General features: G+C 36.2%; 1 protein-coding gene across 1 annotated transcript in view; it reads left to right on the top strand.

Moving 5' to 3' along the window:
* The window catches only part of SI (sucrase-isomaltase), a gene marked incomplete at its 3' end in the record, with an annotated part of 49,819 nt that overhangs the window by 13,132 nt on the left and 12,995 nt on the right, over nt 1–23,692 (top strand). Inside the window, exons 8-36 of the mRNA XM_080349624.1 lie at nt 1–113; nt 830–955; nt 1,787–1,918; nt 2,098–2,217; nt 3,016–3,129; nt 4,453–4,537; nt 5,144–5,261; nt 5,602–5,773; nt 6,435–6,551; nt 6,772–6,926; nt 7,466–7,550; nt 8,781–8,837; nt 9,501–9,625; nt 10,006–10,094; nt 12,836–12,885; nt 14,095–14,265; nt 14,616–14,765; nt 16,328–16,534; nt 17,446–17,600; nt 18,800–18,968; nt 19,834–19,930; nt 20,020–20,132; nt 20,237–20,362; nt 21,137–21,265; nt 21,383–21,490; nt 21,772–21,834; nt 22,061–22,195; nt 22,428–22,512; nt 23,442–23,580. Of these exons, the coding sequence (XP_080205750.1) occupies nt 1–113; nt 830–955; nt 1,787–1,918; nt 2,098–2,217; nt 3,016–3,129; nt 4,453–4,537; nt 5,144–5,261; nt 5,602–5,773; nt 6,435–6,551; nt 6,772–6,926; nt 7,466–7,550; nt 8,781–8,837; nt 9,501–9,625; nt 10,006–10,094; nt 12,836–12,885; nt 14,095–14,265; nt 14,616–14,765; nt 16,328–16,534; nt 17,446–17,600; nt 18,800–18,968; nt 19,834–19,930; nt 20,020–20,132; nt 20,237–20,362; nt 21,137–21,265; nt 21,383–21,490; nt 21,772–21,834; nt 22,061–22,195; nt 22,428–22,512; nt 23,442–23,580 (3,505 nt within the window). The remainder of the gene's footprint in view (nt 114–829; nt 956–1,786; nt 1,919–2,097; nt 2,218–3,015; nt 3,130–4,452; nt 4,538–5,143; nt 5,262–5,601; nt 5,774–6,434; nt 6,552–6,771; nt 6,927–7,465; nt 7,551–8,780; nt 8,838–9,500; nt 9,626–10,005; nt 10,095–12,835; nt 12,886–14,094; nt 14,266–14,615; nt 14,766–16,327; nt 16,535–17,445; nt 17,601–18,799; nt 18,969–19,833; nt 19,931–20,019; nt 20,133–20,236; nt 20,363–21,136; nt 21,266–21,382; nt 21,491–21,771; nt 21,835–22,060; nt 22,196–22,427; nt 22,513–23,441; nt 23,581–23,692) is intronic.

Below are 23,692 nucleotides of genomic sequence, written 5' to 3'. Positions count from 1 at the left end.
AGTTCGTGGTGCAGCCTGCTCCCGCAGTGACCTATAGAACCATCGGTGGAATCCTTGATTTCTACATCTTCTTGGGGAACACTCCAGAGCAAGTAGTCCAGGAATATGTCAAGGTACCTTTACCTAAGGCTATGCATTGAACAGATTTTTAAAAGTGCTTGGGATTTTTTTGTTGGGTTTCTTTTTTTGTCTGTTTGTGTTTACTACTTTATATGACAGTATGTTTTCACTGTGTTATCTATTAGTTAAAATACATTTAGCTAAGCATAGTTGTTAGTATATCCCTAATATGACTGCTGCAGTTAGCAATATCTAGCTGACATTAAGCTGGGATGCAGATGTTTTTAGCTGGTCTCTGATGGGCAGTTGAAACTTAAGCATTACTTTTGCTGGATGTGCTGGAGCAAAGACCACGCAGCAGCTTGGGGCCCAAGAAGTTTGTAGCTGCTATTAATAAATTCATCTGTCTGTGCAGCCTGATTGATTTACACAGTGGATTTAGAACTAGCAACGATCCACGTGGAATAAGCTATGCTTCCTTGCTGGGGCTCACTCTGGATATAATTTCTGTGCATATGGCAATATTGTAGAGTAGATAATGTGCTTACAGGTAAATCATGATTTTATGGTCATATCACTGGCATCTTTTGTACTTGTTGAGTTTTGCTTATGTTTCAGCGACATTTTAAAGAATGGGCTTAAAGAATGGTCAAGCTTAATGTATATTATTCAAATAGATTTGAGGAGTGTGGATCTAGGCAAATGGGCACCAAGGGGACACACGCAGTGTCCCCTGACAGCGCATGGGATTTTTGCTCTTGACTTGCAGTTCGTGGGATTGCCGGCATTGCCTTCCTACTGGAGCCTGGGCTTCCAGCTCAGCCGCTGGAATTACGGGTCTCTGGATGAGGTGAAGAGAGTCGTGGAGAGGAACAGGGAGATTGGGCTCCCGTATGTAAGTATGGGCTTGGAGGAGGGCAGAAATGCTGCGAAGGCAAAGTTCTGCAGGAGCAATGACCCAGACATTCTGACCAGATTGTTTCATAACTGGTTCATTTCACATCAGTTTAAATCAGTAAACTTCTAATAGATAGGTTTCTGGTGGCAAAGGTTTTTATGTATTTTTATGGTAGACCTGTTGTCAAAATGTGGGACATATTGGGGCTTAATTATAATACATGATAATTGAGCACTTTATTGTGATATATTTTAAGGTCTACTTTCCAACTATATACAATTACCTTCTCATTTTTCCTAATCCATGGAATTTTTTTTTTTAACTATCTTGTGGACAATTACAGAACCATGTATTATTCTTAATTGACAGCCAAAGGTAAAGCATAATTAACTTTTAAAATTAGATTTCAGATTACATTAACCCGATGGCTTAAATATAATAAAAATATCCTAATATTAAGCTAAGAGTTGAGGAATAAATATTTAGATTTAAGGGGATATCTCTTGAAGCCAGGCAACTGCAATGAAATAGCAACACATCCAGGGGCTACTAGAAAGGATATCAATATACATATTCATTTAAATTCTGTCAATGTTAGATACTGGTCTTTTTAGGCACAAAAGATCTGTCAGTACCATTAATTAGGGCTGTAAGCATGAGATGAGATGCACACTGTTTGCAAATGGTCCTGACAGCAAACTTTCTGCCAGGCTGCAGTAAATTCACTATAGGACAAATGGGAATTGTCAGAAGACATTGTGTTGGACTAGTATACAAAATCTTTACATATCACTTCTCATGTTAAAGCTGCACTCCATTCACTTTCAGGATGCTCAGGTCACGGACATTGACTATATGGAGGAAAGGAAAGATTTTACTTATGACAAAGTGAAATTTCAAGATCTCCCTCAATTTGCAGCTTATATGCACGAATACGAACAAAAATATATCATCATATTGGTAAGCATTTTACTATTTCTTTTTCCTTGTAAATACTACCATTGCAACTATTTATTATTATTCTTTGCTTATTCTATGTAACTATTGCATTTATTGCCTAACATTCTAGTAGTCTGTAATAATTGATACAGTGTATCCTGGTTGCTTCTTGTTTTTCATTTTCAACATTTATTTTTTAGGATCCTGCTATTAGTACACAGAATCTAGCTGATGGTAGTCCATATGGAAGCTACGTCAGGGGAGAGAACAAAAAAGTCTGGGTTAATGCATCAGATGGAGTAACACCATTAATTGGGGAGGTAATATTTTATTTTTAATGAATTTGAACTTGGTCTGTTGTCACTGCTATGGCTTAATTTAGGTCAGGGTGCTCCTTTTAAGCTCTCATTTTCTAAATTGCTTCTTTCAGTAAAATTACCTGCCAGTGAGGACTGAGTTTATAAGCTCTCACTTAGGATATGATACTTCTCAACCTTCCTTGATTTTTGGTGTTTTTTTTGTAATTTTTTACACTAAATAAAAAGGGAAACTAAAGCAGTTTGAAGAGCCAAGGGATATTTAATCATCCAGCCCCTATCTATTTGCAGTAGTAACTGAAGAATCAGCTCCCACATTATCCTTTTAATTTATAATTTTAACTTCTATTGAGAAATGTTTCTTTTATGCATTTTTCCTGCTCTATTAGGACAGATGAAAGGAGTTAGGTATTTTCTCCCTAGAGAAGGCTCAGGGGGGGTTTCATCACATCATTGCGGTACTTAAAGGGCAACTACACAGAGGAGGCTTTATCTTCGCAATGAGCCACATGAAGAATATGAGGGGCAAGGGGTACAAGTTGTACTGGAAATTTTTTACGGTGAGAACAATCAGATCACTGGAACAACCTCTCCTGGGACATGGTAGAGTCCCCATCACTGAGGTTTTCAAGATGTGATTGAACAGGATCCTGGATGATCTCGGCTGGGTTTCTTTTCCCGTGAAATGTGGGACCAGATGATTTTTCAAGGTCCCTTCCAACCTGGGCTGTTCTATGATTCTATGAACTCTTTTTAATACTATTGAAAGTGTAATTAATTATTTCTGGTTTAATATTGCAGGTGTGGCCTGGGGAAACTGTGTTCCCAGACTTCACCAACCCGGACTGCACCAGCTGGTGGGTGGAAGAATTCAGACTGTTTTATAACCAAGTGCCATATGACGGGATCTGGATTGTAAGTAATTCAGGACTTCCATTTTCATTTTTATTTTTAAAAACAGGCAAGGATAGAAGTTTATCAAATTCAATTTGCATTGAATTTGAAAGAGATGCTTACTATTACAAATTTGAAAGAGATATTTACTATTACAAATTTGAAATCAGTGCAGGATGTGTATGTCTCCTGGTGTTGAATTTGCAATTCAAATTTGAATTTTAAATTTTAATTTCAATCATTAATTGTGACATTTAAATGATCGGTGTGCTGGGTTTTGGATGTTTAGTGACACTTTAAAATTCTTCAACTGATGCATCATTGTACTCAGAATGGCAAATTTGGAGACCTACGTACCTGCTCAGTGATATCCTAAAGAGGCCCTTAACTTAGGGTATAATATTGCAATGTAATATAACATAGCATAACATAATACAATATAATTTATTATATATGATACATATGACCTATGTATCTATGCTCCAAGTAGCTCATGGAATTTCTGGTTAGTGAATCTGCATTTGCTATTCCAGATAAGGATTTGGAAAAATCAGGCTCCCTAGACAGACTAAAATAGACTCTGACACAGTGGATTTTGGATACAGTTCATAGAAATCAGATGAGATTAAGAACTGTTTTGACTGACCAGATCAGGGTTTTTTTTTTTAAAGGAATATCCTATAATTAAGCTTCTAAAAGCGTGTGCCTGAAGGAAATCTATACTTAAACTCCTCAATCCCTGTCTCTGCACTTTCTTCCCTTTATTCTTCTTGTGTTTTTCCTACTTTAAAATCAATATTTTGAAAGAAAACCAGAATCTACTGAATATTTTGCCATGCGTTTTATAAAGCTGTAAGAATTTGAAAGTAATCTGTAGAGCAAAATATAGCAGCCCTTGAGCTGCTATGTGATACAATGAATTTTTCTCACTTACTTTTTCTGAACGTGGTTCCATCAGGTCAAGCTATGACATGTGAGACTGCACAGAGATCAAATAATTTGAGTGAAGCAAATTGGTCACTAAACTACAGAGTCTCCACAATTAATTTGGTCTCTTCTTCCATGGGTGCTTTGCCTGCACAGGGATGTACATAGAAATGCACTTACAGTACTGCCAAATAAAATATTAATGGAAGGAGACAGTAAAGTTTCAAAGTATACTTGCTTGGGAAGAATTATAAAGTAGATGTTTAAGAATATCTAATCACTTTATGTGTTTAGACTAAATTGTATGGTATTAGTTCTAAGTCATTATTCCTTAAAGGATAAGATAATAGAATGTAAGGCTTTGTTAGGAAAGAAAATATACTTGAGGAAACTTTGTTTTATTCTGCATCTTTTCAGGATATGAATGAAGTATCCAACTTCGTTCAAGGCTCAAAAGATGGTTGTGCAATGAATGATTTAAACTATCCTCCTTTCACTCCCAGTAAGTCCATCTACTTTAACCAGAAAATAAAATACCAAAAGGCTCATGAACTACTGTGCAATTGGCTACAAGGATGCAAAGTGATTTTAGTGCAGCTCTTATAGGTGGTGTTTCAACATTACTATTGACAGAAAATACCAGTATACTTTGACCCCCATCAAAAGCGTGATTTATATAACTGACTTTTTACCTTTTTTGAATTACTGGATATTGTTGTTGCCTTCATTATTTCTGGTAATAAAATGATCTTTCTTCACTATCAGTAGTTTTTGAGATGTATGCAGAAATTAAATGGGGTTCATAGTTTGTATTAAGTAATAGGTTGACAACATGTTGTCAGATAATGATGCAGAATTTTAGAGCACAGTCCTCAGTTATTCCTTGCATGGGTGCAAAGCTCAAGAGTGGAAAAGGTCACAGCAAAGATGAATCAAATCAGCAGCCAAGAGTAGCATTTTGGTTTCATAGTGGTAATACTGACCTTAGTGCAAACATTAAAGAAAAAAAAAAAGGCCTGAATGTCATAAATGTACATTAAAGAAAAGACTGGAAATATTAACAATTAAAATGTACTATAAAAGTGATATTTGTGTTCCTTTTTTGAAGGTATTCTTGACAGACTTATGTTTTCCAAGACGCTTTGCATGGATGCAGTGCAGAAGTGGGGGAAACATTATGATGTCCACAGTCTCTATGGATATTCCATGGCCATATCAACAAAGAAGTAAGGAACAGTCTGCACTTTCAAAACCAGCAGGAGATTTCACTTCTGAAGAAACTCAATTCCTGGAAAATATTCTGTCATATTTAACCCAATGCAGCTAAGGCAACATCTACTAACCAAAGTTGGTAGTAAAAGCCACACGTTACTTGTCAAAGCTGTGTAGAAAGTTTATTTAAAATTAATGTTTCAAACTTTACTAAAAGACACCTGTAAAGGAGTCCACATCGCCAGGATGAATAATTATTGTAAATCAGTCAGTGTAAATCTGCCTTATATAAAACTATATAAAATCAAGTTGTCTTTTTTCCTTTGCCTAATGCCAGTCTTATTTGCTTTTAAGAGTCATCGACGAAGTGTTCCCTGGAAAACGAAGCTACCTTATTTCGAGGTCTACTTTTGTTGGATCAGGAAAGCACACAGGACACTGGCTGGGAGATAATGCAGCAACATGGGATCACATAAAATGGGCAATACCTGGAATGCTGGACTTCAACCTCTTTGGAATTCCATATGTATGACATTAGTTTGCGACATTCTTTCAAAACATATGGATAAACAATAACTCTACCTCTATCTAATCAAATCTATCTAGAGAACCATTTTACATTTTCAGCTCCAAATTAATCCCCTTTAAGAATCCTGTTTTAACATTTTTTTTTTTCCAATTATTGATTTTTGGTTTAGGCCACATTTTGATTACTGCAGCTGTGTGTGTATGTTGAGATAAATGTGGGCAACAAACATAAATCCCAAGATACCTGTTAATTCTAGTAATTTTTAAACATTAGTGATTGATGTGAAATGCTTTGCTGTTTTTCTTATTTCAAATTGAATCGAGACATCCATTTGTAAGGGAAAAAGCCAAATTCCTTTCCATGATTTAAATTTGTGTGACTCTTGAGCTTTTTTCCTAATGTGTGCAATATTAGCACAAAACAGGAAGGTAAAGGTTTGGAAGAAATAGAACAATAAGCAGTATTAGCTAGTAATCAGTTAATTTTTTGTACAACATAGTTGAATTTGAAAGAAGAAAGGTACAGATTTGTTGAATATCTTGGTCACTCTGGCTGGCAATTAAGGTTGAATTTATTAATCTCTGAAAACCAGAAACTTTGTGTAGAGACTAGAGGTTCAACATACTGTACATCCAACACATTCTGGTTTTCTTTCAAGATCGGAGCAGATATTTGTGGTTTCTTCGACGACACCACAGAAGAACTTTGCAGACGATGGATGCAAGTAGGAGCATTTTACCCATTTTCCAGGAATCACAATGCTGAAGGATTCATAGTAAGTTGTGCTTTTTCTTACAAAATTCTTTATGTTGCACTACCACCTCCCCTTTAAGAGTATCACTAGCAATCACTACTGTCATTGATGATTATGTAGCTGACCAGTTTGAAAATGGCAGAACCTTAAGCTCTCATTATGAAATCCTAAACCTGGGAGGTTCAGCTTCGCAAGTATTTTCTTCATGGTGAAAATAACAATATCTGATATTTGTTTGCAGTCTCAGGATCCAGCTGTCTTTGGAGCTGATTCAGCCTTGGTGAAAACCTCCAAGTATTACTTGAACATTCGCTACACTTTGCTGCCCTACCTGTATACACTCTTTTATAAAGCTCACACTCAAGGAGACACAGTTGTACGGCCAGTTTTGCATGAGTAAGTTTACTTACCAGCCTTTGTAATATTTGTGAGGAATAAAAAAAACCAGACACACTAAGTGTTTTTAGGGTCTATCTAAACAAATATGAGAATGCACATTGAAATATATATGTACAGCTATTCAATTCATGAAATACAGTTTTAGATTAATCAGAAGAATAATCGGAATGCATTGGTAGTTTCTGCATGTACACTTGTATTTTCAGTCACACTTATGAGTTGCTATGAGATGTTGTTGTTAGCTAATCAAATTATTCTCCACCTTCACATGTATATCTGTACTAGAATATATGTTTCTTTGCCTGGAAAATCTTGAATAAGCTGTGTCAAGAACACACAGACACCTATACTTTCAGACGTGTAGAGAATAGTAACCAAACTAGTAAGAATTTACCTTCTCAAAAAAATGCAGTTTTGATCTGCGTCTCTTCAGTCATAATTCTAGACAATCAGTACCCTGAAATATTGGCTTTGCTGGTAATGGTGTATTTCATTAAAAAAACCCAATTACTGCTATATCCTTCTGACATTCCCAGGTTCTACACAGATGAACTGACATGGAATGTCGACAGGCAGTTCCTGTGGGGTCCTGGGTTGCTTATTTCCCCTGTACTTGACCCGGTAGGTCTGACTGATTTTGTATCTATGGGTTTGGTATCTTATCTCATAACCACTTCATGGTGCACAGGGACAAGTCAAGTCACTAGTTCCAGCTCTTTTCTCTGACAGGTGACTTCAGCATAAAAGCCCCAAGTTACACTATTCTTGTCACTCCTGTATTGCTCTGATTAGAAACCAACTTCCAATTCTGAGCCTTTGTTGTTCAGTCTTGTGACAATTCTGTTATTCAGCTTAAAGGTTGTAGCTCCTCTGCTATATCTGTATTTCCTGCTGAAGTCACACTCTTCCTCCTTTTTTATGCTGAACAAGCTAAACCACAATAATAGACTTTGCCATTTCACTGAGGATCTCAGGGAATTTGCTCTGATCCTATTCTAGTCTGAATTTTTCTGCCTCAACCAGACCTATACAATCTATTGGCAAGTAGATTGCAGAGGGCCTTGTTTAGTAGCATTAATACAACACTATTTCCAGTACAAACATGTTTTGCTAGATCCTTAGATAATATTTATTTTTTTCATGGCTACGTCACTTGTTAATAGATTCCTAACAAGCCTAGATTTAGCCAATGAGAAATACCACAGCATATTTTTATCACTGCCAAAATGTAAAACCTTGCACTTTGTGCTGTTCAATCCCACTCTTGTTCTCAAGTTCACTAGGGTTCAAAGTCATCTGCTTTGATATTCTGAATCAGCTCAACTTCGTATCGCCTTTGCATTTCATTCAGGATCAGTTTTTCTTACTGCATTTCAGCTTGTCTGAGACGAAACAAGAAAACAAATAAATCATGGCTTGTTCTGGCAGAATCTTGTAAATAATGTTTCTTAATGTCAGTAACACATATGCCGTGGAGAAACACCAAACATTTGTTAAATACATAAAATAAAAGCAAGAGCGTGAAAGGTGCCAGCCCAGACAAAAAATGAAAATAAAGAAGATATTTCTGGATGTCATCTCAGCCACTAGATTTGAAGCATTGTGACTTTAGATTGTTAATGATGAGCTGACACATCATAGTGATCCAGTTGTCTCCTAATAGCTTTGTAGACATTGTTCTTAAATTTCTGCCCTCCTTTCTGGACGTCGTCATAAAAACCATTAATGAAAAAAGCAAAGAAGAGAAGTATCACTGATTTTCTCAATGAATTTTAGTTTTATTGGGAGATCTTGTTTATTTGGTTTAGATGCCTTCAAATATCTAAGCTTTTTCTTTTGTTCTTCTTTCAGGGTGTGGATGAAATTCAGGCATATGTTCCTGATGCAGTATGGTATGAGTATGAAACGGTAAGTAAATGCAGAGGATACTATAGGGAGGTTTTCTAAATGGCTGATGAAATAAGATTGTCAGCCCTGCTTTGGTGACAGAGACCTAAATTAAAGCCCACAAATAGGAAATGGTGAGACAGGGGATGAAGTGCAGGAAGGTAACTGCATGAATGAACATTTTGAGAAAGGACACAGAGGTGTGTGGTACAGCACAGGTCACCGATTGAATGGAAACTTTGGCAAAGACCATGTTTGAAATAAAAATAAAATAGAATAATTCCAATTATAATACACAAGAGTCTGCAATTATTGTTAATAATCTGATTTCTGCCAATAAGTTTCCTGCTGCTATGACAATCCTTTTGGTGGGTAGAAAAGGACATTGTTCATGTCAGACTCCCAGATCATACCAGAGTCCCAATAGGACTTGCTCTCTGCATTCTTAACCAAAACTAAATAGTGAGAGATGCTGATTTATGAGTTGATTTATGATTTACGACATTAGGCCCTATTGTTATGCATTTTTTTTTATGCTTATGATGTGCCCATTGGCACACAGATATTTATGTAACTTGAGGCTTTTCTAAAAGGAAGCATTCAGATGAAACTCAGGGCTTAGAAAACATTTGCAGCAGTGAGTAACGCTAAGTACCCATTCTCTTTTCCATCCCTGTCAATAAGGGGACAAAACTCAATGTGAGAAAACAATGGACTAGCTTGTACCTGCCAGCAGACAAACTGGGACTCCATTTGAGAGGAGGTTACATTTACCCTACTCAAGAACCAGGAAACACGACAGTTGCAAGGTACACTTCCAAACCACATGCTTTTGTGGGTATTTTTTCCAAGACTGGGCTGAGGACTTTAAATCATTAGCAGTCTATTGCATTTATCATTTTCACCTTGAAATATAGGAATAACTGTGAGCTGTACTCCCCTTCCACAACTCCTTCAATTAGAGGTTCGGTGATTAATTACGGGTTTATTTGCATAGCGTTTTGTAAACTTGCCAAGTGTTTTAATCTGTTTATATGAAAACGAAAGGCAACCAAGGACTAATATAAGGAAGTTCTCAAAGTATTGCAACCCTGTTGAGTGTCACATTCTTAACATGAACATGAAGGATGTGTTAAGACTGATTAGATATTTGATATACACATAAGACAGATAGTGTCTCTTTCCTCAGCCGCAGGAATCCAATGGGCCTTATAATTGCTTTGGATGACAACAACGCAGCTTCTGGGGACTTGTTCTGGGATGATGGAGAATCTACAGGTGAGGAGTTATCAATAGTGACAGTATTCTTAACAAGGCATTAATACTTCAAAAAGTTTAACTGTTTGTGCTGATTTCATGGAGCAAGAACGAGAAGTTGTAACACTATTAATACTTGCTTGTATGTCAATAACTTTTACAACTCTTAAGTAGAAAACTGTAACTACTATTAATGTAATATTTTCTTGCTCAGGTTTCCCTATAGCCCTAGGTATGTTAAGCTTTGATATATTAGCATGCTGACTGTTAAACCATGCTGTCAAGATTGATATGTATTCTGGTATATATCCAAATTAGTTTCAACGGGCGCAAGAATGCACGTAATTAGTGTTTGACACTAAGAATTGGTAGAAGATGGAAAATTTTCACTGTTATTAGCTCTTTGGAATGATTTAAGTTGTTTCTGAAAACAGAAGAAATTTTCTTAACTCAAAATTATGAAATTGGAGCCCATTTTTTTTTCCATCTGGTTTCCACCACATACTGGTGTGTAAGCATAGGAGTAAGCGTGTAGGGGCTGTATTTGTCATGTTACCAACCTTGCCTTTAGTAAAGCTGCCGGAGAATATGTTTCCCTCTGGGATGGCCACTATGATTACACCAAGGCTTGTCAACCTCATTCCTTGGGATGCACTGGCACTGGTACTACTTACCTCAGCAGGTTTTTTTCTGTCTATTTACAACACCTACATTTTTTGCTTACAGTAATATTAAGGTCACAGTTTGATTAAACAAAAGTTTAAAGAAAATGAATGAACAAACCCTGCTCCAGCAGGGGGATTGGACTAGATGGTCTTTTGAGGTCCCTTTCAATCCCTAACATTCTATGAATCTGTGAACCCCACCCGCCATCTAATTTAAGGTTAAATCTGCTTTTGGAACACATTATGTGTAAAGAAAGCAGAATTCATTCTAAAACAATGGAAATCTTTCTGCATTTTGAAAAATTAAGTGTCTTGAACTGTGGGAATCCTGAGGTTTTACTTAAGCGTCCTGTTTCTGTTAAACTAAGAGAGTTTAGGGTACTTAAATCCTTTACCATGCTTTTGCAGCCTTTGTCCTTTATTATGCACTTTTCTAAAAAGTCAGAAAGCAGTTCAAAGTATTCTTCTCACACGGTTTTTTGAAGAACTTTTACAAAATACTCAGGGTTGTATTAAAATGATTTCAGGACTTGTATTTCATAGATTTTATTGTTTTATTTGCAATGAACCATAGCTTTCAGAGCTAAGGACCTCGGTTTATGACATAGGCCAGTTACTACTGTTGCATTTCAATTAGATCAAATCTTCTCTAATTCTTGTCCTACTGTATCCATAGACGTTGTCAATGACAGATGTGTCAGAGCTTTCTTAGCTACACTGGAATAAAATGTAGGTTAGGAAATAGGAAAATCTGCAATAGTAAGAATGTACAGATAACAATGAAGTTGTAGTAATAGTATCAAGGTAAAAACAAACACCGCTATAATATGATGTGCAGGTTTCATTAATATTTCTGAAAATTAGATAGAGATGCTGCAGACAGTGATTCATGACGGTATTTTATACACAAGGTGTCTAACTATGCATGCATGTGTTCAGGAAAGATCATTAAATGTTTGGGAGATGACAGAGATGTTCTCATGTGAATTAACCCCCTCCACCAGCGTCCATCCACAGGCAGTATCTGAGTTGGTGTGTTCTCACATCTCTCTTTTGATACACCTAACCACCTAGGTACTTAAGCCTTATCCTCCTGTTGCTAAAACTTACCTGTATTCTTAGTCACAATCTATTTGTTTCACTAGCAGGTCTCAGGGCTCTGCCTAAATTTCCATTAAAGCAGCTCTTGGAATTCAAAAATTAGTCCCCCCTTTCCTAATTGCAAAGCTGCCTTGTCCTCCACATTCTGCATTCAACCTGTATAACTCCCTTTTGTTATTTTAACCATAACAGCTATATCCCTCAGAAAAACACTCAAGCTTCTAGTTTCTTAATGTTTTGTGGAAGTTTTGGGATGCTTTTAAGAAATAGAGCTTTGATTTGGCTGATTATTGCTACCATAAATACTGAAGGCCTTGGGTGGTTGCTGATATGACAGCTCTATGTTCCCTTTGTCAAGGTCTAAAATAGCGAAGCTATTATTGTACTCACTTCTGTTGAGAAACAAAACAATAAAACATCTGGTGATGTTATTTCTTGCCCTAAACTTACAGGTTGCAGTCTTTTCAGGGCAACTCTTTACATTTTGATTGCAATGACCATATTTTTCTTTTTGTACATGGGGAAAAATAAAAAGCCAGATGGACTCAGCTTTTCTATTTCTTTTTCCCAGTGTCCTGTTACTTCCTCTCTTATCATTCCGTGCCACATATTATTATTATTTTTGTTGTTTTTGCATGAAAAGTGCTTATGTAGGGTAGTTTAAAGGATTAACTTTGAGCCAGTCATCTACACTTAATGAAGCTAAGGACTAATAGTAAAATAAAAAATTAGTACACTTTAGAAAAGCTGATTTTAATGAATTTTTGGAAAAAAAATTGAAAGATTAGATCTTCTGGGAAACTGGCCTAAGGAAAAGAAAGAGACATTTCTGTTCCTCGAAGAAACATTAGTAAATATTTGAGTTGCTCCGTGCAGGCTCTGAATGCAGTAATGTTAATAATTGGCAAATTCTGGGTCTCTAGTGCTGGCACAGTCCTGTCTTTAGCGCTGTTCCCTTCTGCACTGCAAGTGTAATTTCTCTCTTTTACCTTTTAGGCACAGTGGAGAGTAACAACTACATTTACTATGAGTTTACAGTTTCCAATGTAAGTATTTTAGTTGCAATGATCTTATTTTCATTTTTGACTTTTAGCAATATTATCATCAAAGGACATTCTTTTCTCCCTCCTTATTCTCCTGTAAGATTTACCGAGAAGCAAAATATTTGACAAAGTCAAAGCAGAGTCATGTTCAAATTACTGTAATTTAGCTGAGGTGAAGGTCTGCTATTGGTCTTATTTTCCCACTAAATATGTATAAAGAACTCCTGTTTCCCTTCACACAACTCAGCAGCAGTAGCTATTGAGTAAGAGAACAGTAAAGCATCAGTGGCAGTTAAAATAGCCAAAAAGGAGGTGAATGGAGTGGTTTGGATCTTCAAATACTGGAAATTTGAAAATCTTTGTATACTCTAAAAATATAGCTGAATTTCTCTAAAGAGTGAGAGGGAAAGCTGTGCCTTTTCTGAACCCACAAAATATACTTCAAGACTGGGTTTTGATTTTTCACTTTTTTTAAAACTCAAACTACCTTGAGAGGGTTAATTTATGGCAGAATGAAGTCCAGATACTGTTTCTGTCCATTATTGACGGAGATACCATATGAGAAGGATTCTAAATAATATGAAAACATATTTTTTGTATAATAATATTAAAATATTCTAAAGGTATTCTTTCCATCACCATGGTGAAACAGCAGGGCAACAACTGAATGGATAGAAACATGGGAGTGGAAGCAAAGGAATAGAAGGTGGAAGCATATGCATTATTTTTTTTAATCATAGGTAATCATATATTCATTTGTAGATACGAAATCTCAGTTACTATTGGAGTTTGAAAGCCTTTTAGCCAAATCATGAGTTGACTGTGGAGATGTTGAATGTAAATGAACATAAACTTTCCCATAGAGTTTATAGGAAAATTATACACTGGCATATGCGACATCCATGGCACATTTCTGCTCTTTGGACTCTTAAGCTAATAATAGCTAGTGCAATTGAATAGGAACTGGTATTTTATATTGGTAAAAGTGAATATGAACCTTCACTTGCTGAAACATAGCTATGAAGCATGTTATCTATATCTTAGAAAAGCATATTGTGAGAACAACAAGCAGGGCAATAATTAATGTGTTGGGAAAAATGTATAGGCTTAACTTATCTTACATTATGAAGATTTAATTAGAAAAAAATGTTAAATCAAGAGGATTTTTGGCAGAATTTTTTAATAAAAATGTAATCTCTTCTCATTTTTCAGAATGTTCTACAAATAAATGCTATAAAGAGCAATTATGCTGATCCAAACAACTTGAAATTTGAAGAAATCAAGATATTGGGAGCACTCCAGGAAATAACATCAGTTACTGTATCTCAGAACAATGGTGGACAAAGTTCTACAAGTAACATCACCTATAATCCTATAGAAAAGGTAAAACAATAACAGGAAAATTAGAAGAAAACATCTTCAAAATTGAATCACCTCTGTTTTATGTATTGCTAAGGACAGTACTCAGTACTAATGTGGTTTCAAGAGAATGCATCATGTATTTTATTACAGAACAAAAGTACAGCTGCATTCAACTTAGCTGCATAGAAAGTGCATCTAAGTTTTACTCTCAGACCTTCAATGCAACAAAAAGTTTAGTGATGCAGTTGTTCATGTAGTAAAATTTAATTTCTAAGAGGAAGAATTTATTATACCTGAGGACCAACATCTCTGCTGACTGAAGATGGATGTGATGTGGGATTTAATAACTGTTTATTGTTTAATATTTATAGGTTGCTCATATAAAAGGACTTCAGCTTGAACTGGGAAAATCATACACATTAAGATGGACTCAAGAACCAAATGTCAATGGAAGATTTGATTGTTATCCCAGTCCCAATCTAACACAAGCAAAATGTGAACAACTTGGCTGTATTTGGGAAGTAAGCAAAAATTATTACTCTAAACTAATGACAGAAACATTTCCAGGATCATATCTTTGTCCTTATGGTTGTTCCAGTGAAAGAAATAGTCTGGCAATGTTGTTAGATTTAAAAAAAATGGGGGCACAGGCATCAGCTGCCCCACATTGGCAGATTTTATTCACCTCACTAAAACCAAGGTAGTCGGCAACCATTGAAGTTCTTCCAAAGTACATCAGAAATTGAAGGAAAATGTGTATTTTTTGAAAGGTGTAAATAAATAGTATTAGAGTTATGTAAAACTAGAACAGTCTTGAGATCAGCATCTTCAGCTCCTTCCTCACAGCCTGCAAGGCTGATCTCCTTTGTCTGACCTTCATGGGCACTGAAGCACATTTTAAGTCAAAATGATTCTTCTAGATCTCAGTTTAAGAAGAAATCCTTGAATTCCCCTGAAATTTTGATTTTTATGTGAACTTAATTGTTGATATCCATTTGAGAAGGTATTTCCAAATCATAATCCCTGACATGCAGCTCTTTACCATATAATTTTATTTATTAATATCTCATGTTTATAAAAATATGGTAATAGTGTGTCTTGGAAGGGCTGAACCTTAGAAGGTCCCTCCAACTGAATTACTCCTCCATGCTCCTCTAAATCTGAATATTAACATTTGATCATATATCCTGGGCATGAAGTCCAAAATTCTCTGTAACCAGCAACAGCTGAAGTGGTGAATGGACTGTTCTGATTTTGTTGTGCCGTTAGGAATATTTTTTTGTATTTTGGACATTTGAATATGGCTTTCCTTGTGATAGTGAGCTCTCGTCCTATTATGGACTGGCTATGTTTTGAACACTTGTTCAAGTTGAAAGGCGCTTTGAATTTGATAACCACAGATGGATAAATATTCATTAGCAATTAAGATGTACAGAGCAGGCACAGCTTCATTTGAACAACTAGGCAGGATTGATGATGAGTATCCAGAGGTGGAAGGTTAATGCATTAACCCACATCAGCTCATCTAACCTCATAATATCTAGTTTGAGTGTTGATGTTCTAAAAGTAATTTTGATCTTGCTGTCAGGAGATCTTTTAGATAAATACGATGTAATTATCAGTGGATATTTTAAGGATAACTCATGTGAATGAAGCAAATGGAATGATCTCATCTGATGGTGCATGAATATCTAATGACTATTGGGTACGTTCCGTTGTGTGAGCCAGAGACCAGAGAGCAATGGGATTAAAAAGAAGGAAGTTTTAGTAATTTCAACAGGCCAAGACTAAGCCATGTTGTGGAATTGAGCTGAAGATCATAGATACAGGGAAATTAAATCCACCTTCACTGTGTGAGGATTCAGTTTCCTGACTGACCTAATTGTATAGCCTTAACTGGATTGTTTGATTATATCTGATTTAGTGTAGAGATTAATGGGTTCTGTATTACTTCATTATTGTTCATTAGTTGCTTCAAGTTTTTCTGCAAATTCTGCATTTGACAGATACATTTAATAGCTAACAAAAAATACAACAGGCCAGTGTAGGCCACTAACCTGTGACTTATTTCTGCTTGCAGCCAGTAACATCAAACTTGGATATTCCATCCTGCTATTACAGCTCTGACAATGGCTATTCTATAGAAAATGTAGAGTACACCTCATCAGGTCTGACAGCCAACCTCACCTTAAACAGTGCCAACACCAGAGCTAATGAGGAATTCATTACACCAATTAGCACACTGCGCTTGGAGGTGAAATATCATCTCAACAACATGCTGCAATTTAAGGTAATGTCATTCCAGAATTTCTATGAGTGTGTAATGTCCCATTGTTAAAAATAGTCTTATTTATGGAAATTAAAAGGGCTTTTTATAATCACTTTTATATGATGCAGACATTAGCACCCTTGCCTAAATATGTTTCTCCTTCTAATGGAGAAGTTGTTATTGTTCTTAGCTCACAACTTCTTTATCTTATAATTCTGTACTTGGTTATAGAATGAAAATATATGAATCAAATGTCAATGTATATGTGTAATGTCAACCAGTAACTCTAGAACTAACTACAGTTTATTAGTATGCATGTCGTTGTCATGACTGTACAGTTTATTTTTACATTAATCATTTTACTTTTAGAATTTTTAATACACTACTGTTTAGGCTACAATTTATTACTGTGCATCTAATAATAATGAAATAAGCAGGATACCTTAAAAAGGTCAGGCATCAGAAACTAACTTCTGTCCGCTTTCAGAATATAGAAAACTTTAAAAAGAATCTTTCAAAGTTGCCTAAAAGATTAATCAGAAAGTTATTTACTATACTTATATATCTGTAACTCTATTTTAAATGTAAGTACATATTAATACTTTAAATTCATATATGTAAATGATTCAACAAGTCATTCCTGATCTAAAATAAATCCTTAAGGTGTGGGGTGGTTTTGTTTGTGTGTTTGTGTTGGTTGGTTGGGTTTTGGTGGTGGTGGTGGTTTTGGGGTTTTTTTGTTTGGTTTTTGTTTCCCAAACCAAATACTGTGAAAGAACTGGTTAACTAATGTGTATTGGAAGAGAATGTTCATCTCAGCAGGTATTTTCAACAATTTTCTGTATTCATTTGAACTAATTCAGATTTCTATCACTATTGGTAAGATTTCAAAGCAACTAATTCATTGAAATGAACTGATTTTTACTTCATAGATTTATGACTATCAAAATGCACGATATGAGGTTCCGGTATCACTAAACCTCCCGACGACCCCAACGAGCACGGATGCAGAACGACTCTATGAAGTATCAGTTCAGAAAAGGCCATTTGGTATCCAGGTTCGGCGTAAAAGCACAGGAACCGTCATGTAAGCGATAATAATTTTCTTTCAATTCACTTGCTTTTATTGGCTCTTTTCAAGCCAAATCATTTTCTTGTGTACTACATTTTAAATACAGCAAGGCTGGCTTTTGTATCCTTCCCATGGAATGGCTCCATCTGCCAAACACCAGATGCTGCTCCAGTGGAGATGGTTCACCATTGCATTGTATGGGAGCACTGACCCAGGGGGGATGGAGAAGATGCCCTGAGCAATACCTTATTTTTTCTCATGATTATTTAGCATTCTCCCGTCGCTTCATAATCTGACTCTCACTAAAAGTCCCCTACAACAAGTTGATGTGTGGAATGTAGACAACTCCAAAGGCCTTTTCTTATGTTGTTCCCGAGTCCCTGGGAAGGACAATGATTTTCTACACTTTCTAAAGTTTTCCTTAGGTGACTACAGCACTCATAATTTGGTTCAGCTTTGGAGAATGGTTAGGAAAAGGAAGAAATTAGCATCTCAACTAACTTGCAGATGGATTTTGGTAACATAATTAGTCTGACAGGAGTTTCATTTCTTTCTTTGATTAAGCTTAGGTCAGAGCTAGAAAACAGTTGCATTTTTTATTCAAAAGAACATTCTCGTGTCATGTTTTAAAGTACTCATAAGTTAACTGCTAGCTGAGTTTCTTTTTGCCTGCCAGAGTAATCATTCAAACTGTGGTTCAGCCTCCTGGAACAATGGAATTCTTTGGCAGAGAACCATCAGTCTGCAGTTTGGTTTCTGACTGTAAAGATGCCGATTTGCAACAAATGAGACCTATAAATACAGTTTCAGTGTAATTGGCACAAAAAGTTCAGTGAACTGTAAAAAAACCTTATTTACTGTATTCCATGTATCACCAAGAATCAGTCTGAGAGGAAAATAAGACGGTAGTCTCCTAAACACATTTTCTCACTAAATTGCCTAAATATGATACACTTACCATGCATGATACCTGCGCATTATATATATCTCTCTGCAAGACACAGAGGACTTTTTGTCTCTAAACTGTGTATCAGATTCTTAGATATCCCCATTTCATGCGCTCTAAGTTTTCTCAGTAACTGGAAGTTTTATTCCACCTTTACTGAAGAGTGAGATTTTCAGAGAAAAAGAGTAGTCTAAAATAAGTATCTGCCAGCTAAACACGACACTGAAGACACCATGTTCTTAATTATGTTTTTTTCCTTCCCTTTTAGCTGGAATTCACAGCTGCCCACATTCACGTTCAGTGACATGTTCATTCAGATTTCTACCCTCTTAGCATCCCAGTATATATACGGATTTGGAGAAACTGAGCACACCATGTTTCGCCGTAACATGAGCTGGAACACCTGGGGAATGTTCACAAGGGATCAGGCTCCTACTGTAAGTAGAAGCAAACGTAGCTTTTGGACCGATAAGCCTAAAGTGCAAAGGTGCTTGGCAGGACTTTAAAGTCCAGTGGATGTCCACTGGTATAGGACACAATTATTGACTTTGGTCATATTTATCATGGTTTCTAATTTGGATGTTGTCTCAATGGCAACGGTCTTCTCTAAACCTATTCTTTGTGACCAGCGAGACCAACGTGTGGAGCTCAAATGTCAGAAGACAACAAAGGGCTAAGAAATAACAGCACATTCCTCCTTTTTTTAATTATTCTCAGCTAATTATTCTGAAAGCTAGACATGAGTCAGGGCAATTCCCCCCACTTTGGGATTAAATTAGCTCTTACAGAGGTAAATCAGAAATCTTATTTCTACGCGTATACTTGTGTTATTTCCTGCGAGGCAGCGCAATGTTTGCTATTTGCAAGGAATGACCAATGAAATAGTGATGGTTGATTATAGCTTTAATTTCCAGTTTAGGTTTCAATCTCTTTTGAGTAAATCAAAGCTAACAGAACGTCACTAGCATCTCCCAATCATATAAAGACCTGTTACTGTTTGAAAATAAGAGACAGTTTGCTCCTGGGGAAGGAATTTCTCATTAGCAAGTTTTAAAAGCAGCAATAACTTTGCTTTCTCCTGCCTGGTCAGGCTGAACAGGACAAAGTCAAATTGTGAAGCTGGAAGTGAGCATCGGTTGTTATGTTTTGTAGGTGTGTAGGGCCTAAGCATATACTTTTGGAGTTCATTTGTTGTATGTTTGTCAGTTTTGTGCCTCATCTTTTATGAAATTAATTAATAAATGTAAACAAATGAATCCTTGAAATGTTTCCTCAGTAGAATGCATTGTATTTTGTTTGCAGTACAAGTTGAATTCCTATGGTTATCAGCCATTTTACATGGCTCTTGAAGAAGATGGCAATGCCCATGGAGTTCTCCTGCTTAACAGCAATGCAATGGGTAAGAAAACCTTCACTTTTTTTTCTCAATGTATTTTATTTTTATGGCCACTGTTTTGCAAATATCCTTTTCTCTTCCCCCATTCTCAGATGTGACGTTCCAGCCAACGCCTGCCCTGACGTACCGCACCATTGGAGGAATTCTCGACTTCTACATGGTTTTGGGCCCGACACCAGAACTTGTTGTTCAGGAGTACACTGCAGTAGGATTCTTATTCTACTACAAACTAATGCTGGCTTTTGTTTGCTTGGTTGGTTTGTTTTATTTTCACCTACTCACCACAAATATTCCTTTTTTTATTTTTAGCTGATTGGACGACCGGTCATGCCATCCTACTGGTCTTTGGGATTCCAGTTGTGCCGCTATGGATACAGGAATGACTCAGAAATCTCCCAGCTGGTGGATGAAATGCAGGCAGCTGGGATTCCCTATGTATGTTGGTAGCAGTGGACTTTTGAGCTCACGCCTGAATGTGTAGCTTCAGAGTATTAACTAAGACCATTTAAACACAAAATTGAAAACCAACCAAAAAAACCACCAGCATGGTAGAGCAGAGCCAGAGTTGAACATCTCTGCCCACTCTGGGCCATGTTAAATGTAGGCATTAGGATGCTTTATTTTTCTTATAATTCATACCAAAGAAGCACTCAGATGCCTTAATCAATCATGGATTCTTGCCATGCTGGCTATGAAGGAACAATGATCAATAAGAAAATGAAAGAGGAAAAAAATGAAGCAGTGTCATTTCAATGGTATATTCTTTGGGGTCAAGTCAGCTGTGATTTGGCACAGGTAGTTGTTGTGAAATTTGGAATAGCACATAGATCTAACAAAATTGTACTGTCAATAGAATGTGACTCTTCATTTTAAATATAATTAACATCACTATTTCAATACAAAACAAGTTTCTGCTGTTTTATTCTAGATATGGTAACATAAGTACAAATACAGGACTTTTTTTCTCTATCATGTATTAATTTCTACCCTCAGACTAGATGCAGTAGTGAAAGTTTTATTTTGTATTGGACTTGCTGATAGGCTGAGTAATATTCATTTATGTTCATTACTCAGAAATCAACTGCTGCTTCCAGTTTGTGTTTCAGAAGTTCAGTATTTTGGCAGATTTTCAATAAATATGTATTTGGCCAAAAAAAAAAAAAAAAAAAAAAAGAATAATTTTACATTAATCGTTTTTCTGAACTGCAGGATGTCCAATACGCGGATATTGACTATATGGAAAGACAACTGGACTTCACCATCGGCACACGCTTTACTGGATTACCAGCTCTGATTAACAGAATAAAAGCACAAGGAATGAGATTTATCATCATCCTGGTCAGTTTTAAATACTGCTTTTGAATTTCAGTATATCATTGCAGAATGCAGAATATATTCAACAGCATTTCTAAACTACTTTCTTGAGCACAGAGGTAAATGTGTTTCTAATTGTAGGATCCAACCATCTCTGGAAATGAAACCAACTATCCTCCTTTCTCAAGAGGTGTGCAGGATGATGTCTTCATAAAATGGCCCAATACCAATGACATTATATATTCCAAGGTACTGTTCTTAAAAAAAACTGATGACAGTAGAGGCTTCATGTATCCAAGTTAGCAACATGTTAGCCTAGAATTCAGTGCTATCCATAGGGAGAAACTCTGCTAATTGTATATTTTTACCTGGCTATAAATGATATATTGAACAAATACTACAAACTGAATTATCTTCTCTATTGTCATGCACATAGATATCACTGAAAAATGATTATATCTGTCTGTTGCTGATGCTCAGTTTATATTCAGTGTGGTTTAACAATTTTTAAATGTCCGTTGTCCTATTAGGTCTGGCCGTTTCTTCCCGGTGTAATAGTCAATGAGTCACTGCCTGAGCAAACCCAAATACAGGTAAATGTTGATACGGTTTGGTTACGGACTCAAACATAGACAGAGCAGCACATTAATTAAGGAAAACGGCAGCAAACTGGTTGATCAGTCTCATGGAAGGAATAATATATAGAAACTGGCTAGAGCTCCTAACAGAGCCAAAGAAGTTTGTTTGAACAAATTCCAATATTTTGACAGTGGGATGCTTCCCTCCTCAATCTGTTCTGTTTTCTTGCTATTTTTACAGATCTACGGAGCACATGCAGCTTTCCCAGATTTCTTCCGCAATTCCACAAGGGAGTGGTGGAAGAGAGAAATCCTGGAGTTCTACAACCATCCCACCGACCCCTCGAGAAGTGTCAAGTTTGATGGCCTGTGGATTGTAAGTGGAGAAATACATTTAATTTCTGGATATTTTTCCTCTCCCAGGCTCTGGCAGAGAGCACCACATTTCACTGTATATGTCCTGCTGTTGAAGCTCAGAGGGTATCTGGCATTAAAATACCATTAGTTAAAATAAAGGATTTCTACAATGCTGCTTGTTTGTAACTTAGAATTTATTGTGTTTTGTAGCTTTAAAGCAAATACAATCAGGTTTTGCTCTGTGTTTTTAGGATATGAATGAACCAGCAGCTTTTATGAATGGCGCCATTGGCGGCTGTAGAAATGAACTGCTAAATATGCCTCCATATATACCTTGTAAGTTTGATCATTCCTTAAAACACTTTTAGGTCATTCTGGTTACTATGTAATTTCTTATTTGGTATATGTGGTGTAAATGCCTAAATTTAGGTGTATAAAATTGTAAATCCTAATTGAAACTGGCCCTTTATTTCTGAGATTGTGGACACACTTCCACCCCATCTATTTCAGTAAGAGCACTAACTGCATGGCACTTTTTAAAAATGAAGTTATTTTCAGCTACTTGCCTGCATGTGGGTTTTGATACCTGTTTCATGTCTAGGTGCTTGGCTTTAGGCATGGTAGAGAACATAGTGCTCTGTTTTGCCCTTTTCTCAGAAGAATAATGCAATTAATTAAGATTTTAGAATAAATGTCCTTGTGTCTCTTGTCATTACCATCTATCTATACAGTCAAATACTTGAAATCTTTATCTTTCTTAACTTGGCTTTACTTAAATACTGGTATAAAGAGCTACTAATTAGTAATTATTTATTAATGATTTATTAGCATACTCCTGTTGCTTAGTGTTGTCTTCAGTTATTATGAATGGTTCCTCAGGAATTGTCAAGAAGTTAACATTCGGACATTGAGCGTACCCTCCACTACACTCATTTTTCTGTTTATATGGCTGATTTGAAAGTGTTTTACAAAGATTTGCAATATCTTTTGCATTTGGGTATATTCTGTTTACTCTTTTATCCCCTTCAGCAAGAGCATCTGCAACTAAGCCATTAAAACATTTACAATCCTAGATGCCTGACCAGAAATTTTAGAAATATTCCATTTTGAAAATGCTATTTTTATAATTATAAATAAATAAATGACAGTACATCTGCCTAAAAGAGACTGAATGCCTAAGAGATTAGGAAAATTAAAGCAAAGTAAATCAAATCATTATTGAATGTTGATTATTAAAACAAATATTTTTGTTGCCTTTCCATTAGATTTGGGACTTCGGTCAGAGGGATTAATTGTGAAAACTCCATGCATGGAAGGTCAACAATATCTTCCGGACGGTACCCCAGTCAGACATTACGATGTCCACAGTCTTTATGGATGGTCACAAACAAAGCCTACCCTAGAGTAAGTGAATTTTCCAGATTTTTCTGTTGTCTCCATAATATGGTTTCACTGTGATAAACACCTTCTGCACCTGGGGTGAGATAAAAGAGAACAACCCAACCACCTGCTTAAG

Source organism: Nesoenas mayeri (genome assembly GCF_963082525.1).
Source record: "Nesoenas mayeri genome assembly, chromosome: 9".
In the NCBI taxonomy this organism is placed as follows: domain Eukaryota; kingdom Metazoa; phylum Chordata; class Aves; order Columbiformes; family Columbidae; genus Nesoenas; species Nesoenas mayeri.
The sequence above is the reverse complement of the archived record's forward strand: the minus strand, read 5'-3'. Positions and strand labels throughout refer to the sequence as shown.